This window comes from Acartia tonsa, chromosome 6 (genome assembly GCF_053477335.1).
Source record: "Acartia tonsa isolate MP-2025a chromosome 6, ASM5347733v1, whole genome shotgun sequence".
In the NCBI taxonomy this organism is placed as follows: Eukaryota; Metazoa; Arthropoda; class Copepoda; order Calanoida; family Acartiidae; genus Acartia; species Acartia tonsa.
In genome coordinates, this window is record NC_137265.1 from 48045726 (window position 1) to 48057946 (window position 12221).

At 30.7% G+C, this 12221-nt stretch overlaps 1 protein-coding gene across 1 annotated transcript in view; it reads right to left on the reverse strand.

Moving 5' to 3' along the window:
* Nucleotides 1-348: 348 nt before the first annotated feature.
* The window catches only part of LOC145322850 (uncharacterized), a 249506-nt gene continuing 237633 nt past the window's right edge, over nt 349-12221 (reverse strand). Inside the window, exons 7-12 of the mRNA XM_080165171.1 lie at nt 7556-7656; nt 4729-4837; nt 3322-3376; nt 2852-2923; nt 1778-1832; nt 349-1229 (exon numbers count right to left, since the gene is read on the reverse strand). Coding sequence (XP_080021297.1) covers nt 1170-1229; nt 1778-1832; nt 2852-2923; nt 3322-3376; nt 4729-4837; nt 7556-7656 — 452 coding nt within the window. The 3' untranslated portion in view covers nt 349-1169. The remainder of the gene's footprint in view (nt 1230-1777; nt 1833-2851; nt 2924-3321; nt 3377-4728; nt 4838-7555; nt 7657-12221) is intronic.

Below are 12221 nucleotides of genomic sequence, written 5' to 3' on the forward strand. Positions count from 1 at the left end.
TTACAGTCATTTTCACACCCATGAAATTCAATTAGGCTGTCAAATTCACAGTTTTTGGTGGTTGATATACTACCAGCACTAAAAATACAACCAAACACTGAGCCTATATAACAACACTGAGACTTCCAAAGAAATTCTTGATCTTGAATTCTTTAACTTTATTTGGAAAATACCAGACCAAAGAAATTGGAAATAGAAAAGCTACTCCAAAATGTCAGTGTCTGTCTGAAGAGACGTAAACAGCAATTCTAATTAAATTCTAGGCGTGTTCTACAAACATATGTAACCGTGTAAGAAGTTTTGCTTGGTAGACCATCAGTTTAGTTTTATAAAATAAAAAAAAAACAATTAAAACATATTATTTTTATTTATAACATTAAAACATAACATAATGGAGTGTAAAGTTAACATTATTTTTGTACACAAACACTTATACATATGTACACATCTGTGCACAAGATGTGTGTAATTGTACACAATATGTGCAAAATTATACACAAGATGTGTGCAATTGTACACAATATGTGCACAAATGTATACACAAATATATAATTTGCAGACAATATACTTTAACAAATATTCAATTCTCCAACAATTATTTGCCTCATTAGAGAACATATGTACAGGGTGATCTATAAAAAATTTACATATTTTTTGTACAAAAAAAATAAGGAATCGGCTATTGCATTTTATTACATAAAAACTTGGAAGATTTTGGAAATTATTTTTTTTTAAACTAAGGATTTTGAGGCAGGGTATTAAGATAAAATAAGAAAATAAAATAATATTTTTATTTTAAAACAATCAAAGGCCAGTCTTTTTAACATATTATACTATAAATAATAAAAATCTAAAATATGATTAAACTACATGAAGGTTTTATAAAGGTAAAAATATTATCTATTTCTTATTAGGTATAACATAGGATATTAAACTACATTTCAACATTTTTATAAATGTTAAAAAATAGTTCTGAACGAGGACATTATGAGGTACACTTTGATTATCAATAATTTAAATAAATAACATAAATAAATAAAATAAAGTAAAAAAAGAAATTGTTTTTTTTTATTAAATAGTTTTCGTTAAAGGAAGGTATTTAGGAAAAATTGACTAGATTTTGACCAGAAATTGAATTGAATTTATTTTTTCAATAAACAAAAAAATATTTAAACTTCACAAACAAAGAAAGTTTCAAAAGAGCAGGGGGTGTCGTTCCATCTGAGTCCCTGGAAAAAAAGAATAGTTATTTCTCGCCTCGTATTATAAACAGATTTCCGCGGATATAAAAATGTACAATGTACGGGCTAAAAAACTGGTTTTAATCTTATGATTGTACTTTTTATATTCGTAGAAAGCTGGATATAATACGATGCTATTATAATAAATTTTTTATTATTTTTTTCTGTCATAAAAAGACTTTAGAAAATACAATCTATATAAAATGTAGGTAATAATTAAACCAAGAAAAATCTGTACTATTATAGTACTAGCAGCTGAGCTCCTAGCATCTGGAAGCTGTATATTCCAAGATGTAAGGAAAGTAAGAAAATAGCCTAAAACCATCCAGATACCTTTAAGAAGTTTCCATAAAATGTAAAACTCGATACATTGATTCAATAATTATCGAAATCTTAGACTAGAGACAAAAAATCTTACTATTATAATTGGATATCCAATAAATCTATTTCAATCGTAGGGGTTTCATATCCGCGGTTCAACTGTGTTTATACGAAAACTATGCTTTATAATAGAAAATGTTTCAAACTAATCATACCTTTCCATCTCTGTTCCAAAGCTCAAGACAGTGTTCTTCTTCTCCGTTCTCATACCTGACAAATTTAATCCTTATAATAAAGTAACAGGATGTCTTTTTGTTTGTTTGTCTGTACCGAAGGACTTCGCTAACCGCTGAACAGGGTAGCTTTTTTACGTAGAGACTTGAAAACAACATAGAAATGTTACGTATTATTTAAAAAAATACATTTAAAGTGCCACTAGAGGCCTCTAGGGGGCGTAGCCGCTAGTATATTCATAATTGATGATTCCTTCCATGGTATGTTCGTTAGAGTAAAACAATAGAGGGGAAAGGACTTTCAATTGGGTCTTTGAAAATTAACCAATAGCCTTGCGAATATTAACACAGTCAAATCGCTACAAAAAATCAGAAAGGAATTTGTCAGCAGACGAAAAAGGTTCCCAATAGGGGGAGCCATGTAATTGTCTGGTTTTAAATTTTCATATATTTATAGATTTATTGTAAGTCCGTCCGTGCGTAGGTCTCAAGTATTATTTAGCTGATGGGGGTTAGTCCTTTTCTGGGGAAAAATGCAATGAGACTTTCAATGTATCGCTACTAATAGATGTAATTGTCATTGTTTAACGAGGCAATGAGATTCTTGAAAATCTAACTGTTTGTCCTTGTCAGATTTTAGGCACTTTCGGGGGGATGGATGAAGATACTAGGAATTTTTATACATTCAACTACAATTCTATAGTATAGATTTATATACAGACAACTACCTCCCTCCCTTTTTCAAACAAATTGTTTTCTGCTACTTGGCTGTGTTAATATCCACAACACCATTGGTTAATTTTCAATGACCCAATTGAGAGTCAATGTAATAGGGAGATACAGTTATTTAACCCTTCTCCCTCTAGTGTTTTACTCTAATAATTCAACTAAGCCCACAAATGAACGCCTTCTGTTCTGATTGAGCTAAGAAGTATGTGAAACGTCCCCTAAAAAAATACTCGTTACATCCATATCGATTTCTTTTTGGGGAGGGGGGGTGGAGGGTGTGATTTGATTACTTTCTTTTACCAGCCTGGAGATGATTGCAGTTATTACCTGAAGTTATTAGGTTCTCCAGCGTTCCAGTTCTCATAGGTCACAGGCTTACCGGTGGACATCCAGAAAAATCTAGAGAAATTTTTTTCTTCATTAATACATATTTCTAGCCCCTAGGGCCTACTCGAAGCTCTAAACCCCTGCTGGGGTTCAACTATACCTTACCTAACCTAAGCTAAAAAGAAGCATTAAAAATTGGAAATTATTGGGCGCATTTTAGAAATCCACCAAAGGATGATTAAAATTCAAGACATGGTTGACGTCACAAAAATACGTCTATTATCCATCTCTTTTTTAGGGGTTGCCTTTCCCAGTTCTTCTCTTGATTGAAATTTGAAAAAAAATATGTTTTGTTGTTTAGTGTCAAGATGATCCTTTTAAATTAAAATGGGTTTTTAAGTACGTTTCCGTGAACAACCAAATAGAATAATAAAAATGAAGAGTAGCACCGCCACTAAAAAATGACTTACTTTCCCTCCTCTCCCTGGTCAGTGCCGCTGGTCCAGAAGTGTTCGTGTCCCATTCCTGAGCAATTAAAAATTCCAATTAGCACAATTTTGTTCCACTGTGGATATACTTACCTTCTTTAGTAGGAGGAGAACGTTTTTATTTTGACCCGGCACGGCACAGCCCCATGCAAGTAGTTGACCGCTGCTGACCGCTCGCGGTTACATTATAGGATAGAAAGAAAGGAAGGCAAAATAAAAGGATTTTAAGGATACTTACAAAGTAATATGATGTTAAAAGTAACATTTCAAAAGAAGAAAAACTATTTGGCCTTAAAATTAAGTTATACTATTGAAGTGGAGGCAGAATAGTATTACCCCAAATGAAATATTCCTTTCTGTAAAAAGTATAAAAATTTTAAAATAGTAGCACAACCTAAATTTAAAAAGGAAATACATTTTAAAGGAAAAGTCTTGACTATATAAAATCTATAGGAAACACAACCTCTAATGGACTAAAAGGAAATTGGGGATAAAAACGGAAGGGGGAGTTTGGAAGAGGAAATTACAGGGTGCCCTATTTTATCTGTTTCTTTTGAAAAGCTTTTTACCAAAAGAAAGTTCAAATAACTTTTGAGATAATATGATTCAGAAACAGTTTAAAATACTAGATAATTAATTTGTATTTTAAAAGAAATAATTTTATTCCACTGTTTTGTAGGACGAAGCCCAGTCTGTAACACTTGTGCACCACTTTTGATTCCTGTGACGTCATAAAAATGAGGGATTCTCCATATCTTTTTAGAGGTTTTCTTTCTCACTTCTCCTCTCATCCCCCACATTTTTATGACGTCAGAGGAATCAAAAGTGGTACAAAAGTGTTACAGAATGCTCTTCGTCGTTTTGTAGATTCATTTTCTTTTGCGGATTTTTTAATTTCAGAAATTAAACAAAAATCTGCTAAACAAAGTTTAAAAGGTGTAAAAAGCATTTGAAAAGAAACATATAAAAATGGACACCCTGTTAAAAAAACTGTTTCTCATGATGAGAGAATCTAAAATAAAACATTAGTTATGCATCAAATAAAATTCAGATTATTAAATTTTTAAAGTTTTAAACAAAATCATTCATTTAGCAAAATAAAAGATAACTGAAAATGATTAAAAACCAATATGCCGCTACATTTTCCGCTAGTCAAAATTTTTTATTTTTTAACAAAAAAACGTCTATGAAAGATAAAATTAAGAATTCTAACTAAAAAGATTTTTTAAATTGAAGGTTTTTTGATGATTGACATGTATCAAAATGTTAATTTTAACCAATAAAATGGTTTTTAGTTATTTCAAACCTTTCAATATAAAAATCTTGCAACTTGCAACTAACTACAAAATAATGCAACTTTTTTATAGATACCACTTAGTTTGATCTTACCAAAGCTTTCGATATGGTTCTCCAGGTCGTCCTGTTGTTCCTTGCTGTTGATGGATGCCAGGTGCATGCCGTGGAACCTGCAGTACTGCTCAGCCTTGTACCAGTTAGCCTACAAACAATTAATAATCAATAAAGAAGCTTATAATGACGTCATACAACACAAATGACTGCAAGGATAGGCCAGTATTGGCCAATAGTATAATGTATACTGGCCTATCATTGGTAATTTTTTGTATAATCTACATTTTATTTAAAAATCTTCTAAAAATCACAAAACCTTTCACAACAATAACATCCAATTTATATAGGTTTTTAAAAGCGAAGCTTTTCTATTTTTAGGGTCCGTGACGGATAGTTTTTTCGTTAATATAGGCATGTTAGAATTGTCCTATCGAATTTATACTTTGCATGATGATTCCTGCAGTAGTTAGGTTCGATTTAGAAAGCGTAGCAACTCTATAATTGTTACCAGAATGTCCGTACGTCCTTTTTTTCTACTTTTTAACAACAATATTTTAAGTGATAAAATCATCCGATTGATCTGATTTTTGGATTAATGATTCCAATTACAATAAGGTACAATGTTATAAGCAAAGCATCTCTATAATCAAGTCCTAAAAATGTCAGAATTCTGTATTTAAGAAATTTTGCAACAAATTTACGTATATTTTTGTCAAAACTTATACGTTCTTATTTTGTATATTCAGTTTCGACACACTACAAGAGTTAATGTTCGTCTGTCAAACCGTTTCAGAGCTTGGCTTTTATGGATGTTGTCATCCTTGTTTTCTTAAAATGCCAATTGATAAAAAAAAACATTTAATATTTTTTGGTCTTTGATAATAAAATTCTACATTTAAAGTATAAGAATATTTTAAATTTTTTCCCTATTTATATAGTATTTGTAAAAAAACGAATAAAAAATAAGTATTAATAAAAAAAGATACTTGTATATTAAAACCCGAGCTGAATAGTGTAATAAAAATGCCAGAATAAAAACCCTTCCCACCCTACCGAAGTATTCAAACTATTGTTCAAATCTTCATAAAAAATTTGACCTTTACACACGCGAGGGGCGAGGCTTAAACTATTTATTTAATTAAAGATAGCTTTAAAAATTATTGAAATAGTTTTCTCGAAATTTATTTCTTTTTCAAAAAATTATGATTATACACGTTGGTATAAGATAAAAATTACTCTAAATGTTAGAAAAACTGTATAAAGAGAAATATTAGCTTCAATTTTTGTTCAAATCACCAGAGGGAGAAAGTGTTAAATAACTATGTCTCCCCATCGCAACCGCCTTGTGGAACCTTTCTATTGGGTCATTGAAAATCAACCAATGGTGTCGCTTATATTAACAAAGACAAGTAGTAGAAAATAGTTCAGAAGCAGACGAAAAAGGCCTTTGAAAAAAGAAGGGAAGTACTATAGATCTGTTTTCAAATCCAATCTATGAGATAAAACATATCTCTCCTTTTGTATTATAGATTGCATATAACTGGAAAAGAAAGGGACGTAGATCAACTTAACTACAATTGTCCTATCCCTCCAGATAATTAATTGTCCAACTGGCAAGTGGCGGCACCTTCCTCCTCCCACACCACCAACTAATAACAAATCTAATATTTTGTGACACGCTGCCACCATATTTAGAATTATTCCCTTAAATTTCACAGAGAGGGAGGAGATTACTCCATACATACAACTACTAGGACAAGATATTGATGATGATAATGTGTATAATAATGATGATATTGAGCTTCCTAATCATAATTTGTTAGATCCGGGGAAGACTATTGCTATCTCCCCCCATTATCTATCAACCAATCAACAAGTTCAAATTTATGACCTAAGAACATAGTTGCCAAAACCATTAATCTTTTTAATTCAAAACAAAACAGGGTTGCCACAAAATCTAAAATCAAAACCATGAATTTTTTAATTCAAAACAAAACAGGGTTGCCACAAAATCTAAAATATTGAATTTACTTTTTATTTTAAAGTTTGTAAAAATCTACAGTCTTCTGAAAATCTTGTCTAAATAGTTTAAAATTACAATTTACTTAGAAACCTTGAAAATAGTATTAAGGGAAGGAAGTAATTTTAAATTTTAAATGAAAAAGAGACCTAACTAATTGTAGTTAGCTTCAGGGTAATTCTAAATGTGGGGAGTATTTCTAAAATTAAGGGCTTCAATAACCATTAATGCATAATTCCAACTTTTTACCCCAATAGATGAATAAATCTAGCATAAAATTAGCCAGCCCAAAAACTAGATTCAAATTTAGCTGATTGAAATGTGTACAGAGTCGTGAGTGGTGTGCAATTGAAAAATTACATGTTGAGAGTGACAGAGCCCACATGCCAAGCAGGTTTTATATTTTGCATGGGTATAAGTTTACATAGATAGAGTACTTAATGTAAATAATATTGCTCTCTGTGTGGTGCACAATGTTAACAAGTCATAAGTGTACATTTAAAGTAATAATATATTCACAAATTGTGAACATTATATACACTTTTTTTCACTACCTATAATATTTCTTTTGAACTATGCACAGATTGTAATCATCATAGGGGCAAAGGTGAATAAAAAGGTCTGATAAATATTGTGCATCCGATCAATTTGAATTTTCAAGAAAACAAAACTTGTTTAGCATAATAATAGAAAATTGGCCTGGACTAGCAAAACTTAGTACTAATAAATGTCATACTTTTGGTAGAAATTATGTGCTGAACCGAAAGGTTTGTGGTTCGAAGGTCAACTATTGTTCCATAGATAAGTAATTTAGGGAATAATGTTGAAAAAAAAACTTTGACTTACCTTAAAGAAAATACCAAGATAATATTTCTTCTGTCCCAGTTGTGTGAGGGGCATGGAAAATCTGCTGGCAGGAGCTCCCTCACCCACACAGTCTGCACACTCTAAATAAGAATAGCATTGCAAATTTGTAACAAATACACCAACTTTTACTTGTAATGCCTTTCATCTTGTTCAAAGAGAAAATTAGATACTAGATGTTGTATTTTCCGTGAAATATCAGATGATAAGCAAACTTGGTCACACCCAAGGTGTTTGAGTTTGTGCGTGTTTATATATTTTTTCACTCAATAATTTTGGCTTGAAGCAATTTCCATATTCATCACATATTTCTGCACAAAAGCCCACACATCCCTGCTTTTTCTGTATGCTTAAATATTTAAAGCCTTTTTTTCTCTATCTCAGGGGCCAAGGCAATTTTTGCGTGTGTTACAACACAATAGCTTGTTAAACCAGCAAAGGATGTATTTTCAATTGGCTTTACATTTACTAATTGACAGAAACCTTGAAAATATTGTATATATTTTAGTTTGTAGACATAATACCATTATAGCCTTTTTTTATATTTATATTCCCTAATTCAATGACAGGTCAAAGTTAAAAACATCTGCAAATATTGTGCAAAAAATATTAATGTAACTAAAACTTATCAATCAAGCGCTGACATGTGTATTCAGTGCAGTGACCACACAACAAGAAAAGAAACTGCCTGCAGCACTGCTTTATTTGGCTAAGAAATGAAAAAAAAATTGAAAAACACAGTAGAAATATGTTCTCAGTCATGTAAACAAATAGACAAATTTTGATGGATTGGTTGAAATTGTGTGAGTAGGTAGCTCTGTTGTATAACAATATGCCACCAACTCAAAATGTATGAAGTTATCCCAATTCAACATTGTATGGAAGTCTCCAAAACTGTTAAATGTGGGTTGCTTTTATGAATTAATTCACCACGATTTTGGGCAACTGATGGTATAGAAATATACATATATTATACTGTGTAGTACACACCCGGCTCAAGCCTTGCATACAAAATTAGTGAAGATTATTTATGAATGGTACATATACATATATATACAACAATACATATTTATATTATATCTATCTATACCAATTTTCTCTCACATTGTATAAAAGTTTTGATACTATGTGTAAGTTAAGCTTGCCTTTATCTGGATAAGGCATAACCAGTGCGGATATTATGCAGGTTATTATTTTCTAAGGTGGCTAAACCTACATTAATAGTACTTTAAAATTTTAGTTTGGTAAAAAATAAACAATACTAATGTATGATGTAAAGATTTTCATGTTTTGGATTAAAAAAAAAGAATTCATAAAGGTGAAAAAAAGCTAACTAAGTTTATAGATACTTTTGTTTTACCGATACTTGTATTAATAGATTTGAAGTTCAATGATTTGAAAATATTTAATATCATAAAAGATTATTCTTTTTTTATTGAACAGAAATAAATAAATTAACAAAAGATCAAAAATTTAAAATGAGGATCTTCTTTCAATAAATGGTTCAAATAAACTGTCTGCGGTAAAAAATATAGGATTTATATCTTTTTTTCTGTGCTGTAGTAAATAATAAACCATACATGTACCTCACTGAAAATATTTAGGGTTAGGGATGGGGGAGAGGTCATAGATTGTAAGATATCCATGTAAGGTCAGATAACACAATAGCTGACATGATAAATGCTGCGATAAATAGTTCCCACAGGGAGGGGGCGGACAATCAACGATAAATTAATCTTCGTCTCAATATTTTCCGAAGTCAAATTTTACTTTTGGTAAATATAGGGACAAAATAATTATTTTTCTCTCCAATATAAGCAACAAACTACAGAATTGTATTAATGGGAAAGATTTATAATCATCCATTGTCTTATCACTGTATTCCTGATTTGAATCATTTACATGTCCTGTAAATGGATATTATTATTTCCTGTTTAGTACAAATACTCAATTAGTTTATACAAATACTAGCGGCTACGCCCCTAGAAGCCTCTAGGGGTACTTAAGGTAGGAGGGGAAAAAGTCGACCTCATCCCATCTTAAATTTGAGTTTCAAAAGAGTAAAAAAAATATTTTTTAGGGGGGGGAGAGGGGTGAAGACACCCTCCCCAAAAATAGTTTAAAACCTTCCCACGACCTATAAGAAGGAGAACACTGTAAAGGAGAACAATATCTGTTCAGCGGTTAGCGAGATCCTTCGGGACAGACAAAAAACGCTTACTACTTTATATAATACTAGCGGCTTCGCCCCTAGCCTCTAGGGGCTTTGCCCAAGAGGTGATAAAAAAAAATTATTGCGAGAGACCATAAAGGACCATGGAAACTCCTTCAAAAAAAAAAAAAAAAAAAAAAAAAAAAATGGGGGGGGATTTTTTGGTTTTTGGGGGGGTTGGGGGTGTCCCACCCCCCGAGAAAATAGCTTAAAACCACCACAGGACCAATAGGTAGATACCCTGAAGAGTAGAATCCGATCGGTTCAGTGGTTACCGAGATCTTAAGGGACAGACAGACAGACGGACGGACAGACGGTCAGACGGACAGACGGACAGACAGACATCGTTCTACTTTGTATTATAGATGATAAATTTATATTTATACATATATTACTTTTAATAAATCTTTTATTAATGAAATAAAGTATGCTAGAGCAAAATTATATAGTTTAGGACAATTTCATTATGTTTACTAAAAGCCACAAGACATAAATTCTAAAGCTACTAAATAACCAACTTATATAATATATGTTTATTTTACTACTTTTATTAAAAGCCACAAGACATACCTGTTCCTTCTATATCTATTTACTATATTTACTAAAAGCCACAAGACCTACCCGTAAACTCTATACTGTTGTTCAGCCAATCTTATAGCATATATGAGAATTCTACTATTTTTACTAAAAGCCTCAGTATATCCTCTATAGTTGATATTTGAACAATAATATACAATATATGATAATTACATTACATTTACTAAAAGCCACAAGGCCTACCTGTATCCTCAAAGGCTATTCAAATAATATTGTATATTACATATTAATTTTACTATATTTACTAAAAGCCGCAAGACCTACCTGTATCCTCAATAGCTGCTATTCGACCAAAATTAGCCCCAATGAGAACATTTAACAATATCACTATAAAATTAACAAATTTTCATATTTGTGCTTTTTAAATTAGACATTTTACCTTTTAAGGTTATTACTTTTAAAAATGAACTAACCCTAGTTATATAGTAGCTTTGCTACTAAAAACTAAAGCATAAAATATAGATTGAGCAAACATTAAAAACCATAAAAGAAAATGAGTTTAAAAAATAGTGGCGTGTGTGTGTGTGTGTGAGGTTTTAACAGGAAAATTAATTTTGAATATTTAATTAATTTTAATGGTTTAAAAACATTTTGATATAATTATGAAGCTACCTCGTTAGACTTGGAAACATTCTCTTGACATAAATTTTCAATCACTTATCAAGAGTAGCAATAGCTGACATATTATCGACTTCAATTCTTACTGAATGATGTTTGATTTACTACTAAAAACTGATATCTACTAGACTACTACTATAATGAATGCTGAAATAATACAATGTTCATGTTAAATTTATAATTCCATTATGTAAAACGATTTAATGAAGCTCGTATTTACATTAAATTAAGCTATTGAATAATTTTAATATTTTAAAATTGTTGGTAATAGTGCAAAATTTTTAACTAATCATGCTATTTTTATCGGTTTTTTAAAGTAAACAAAACAATAGCTACAAATTTGTTTAAATAAATAAAGGAAAAATGTATTTATTATAAAGAGAAAATATACTGAGGTGGATTCTTAAAAAAATAAAAATAGGGTCGCTGTTCGCTGGTGAGACAATATCATTTTTGAAAAATTAAATAAAATCATAATTTTTTTAGATTTTTTATATGATTTTTGAGGATTTTTTACAAAACAATTTTGCCTGACCAGCGTGCAGCGACCCTAATTTTTTTAAAGAATCCACCTCAGATTTTGAACACTGAATTTTTATCAATTTTGAATTTTGATAGAAAATTTATCATTTTCTTAAATGTGTTATTAAATAATTAAAACAAGATTTACATTTCTTATCAAACTGGTTGTAAATATGGAGAAAAAATAATTTTCTTTAGATACAATATCCCCTCCCCACCCTCTCACATTCTTTTTCTAATGCAAAGTTGTTAATTTATGCTGAAAGTTGAATACATGTCAATAATTTTCTTAACAACTTTGCAATATTTTTAGTAGCGCTGCTACTCTGTTATTTTAGTAGGTCCGTCTCCGTCACAACTACTCATATACTGACAGGATAGAGATAGAATAATGAACCCAAATATCATAATTTTTGGCTTTCTTGGACTTTGGGTGCTAGTAAAACTTTTCTTAACTAAGCTAACCTATAAGACTGTGGGTACTAGCACAGAATGCCGTTACATTTTAAAAATCTAGCTGACAAAGCCCAATGTTCAACAAAAATAACACATAAAAAAAGTTTAATATGACTAAAACTCTACTGTGATTCATCTGTAATTAACCAATAATAGAGAGAGAGAGAAAGAGAGAGAGAGTACTCAAAGTTTAATAATAACATTTTCATATTCATTGACCTGTGTATACTTGGCTTGATTGGA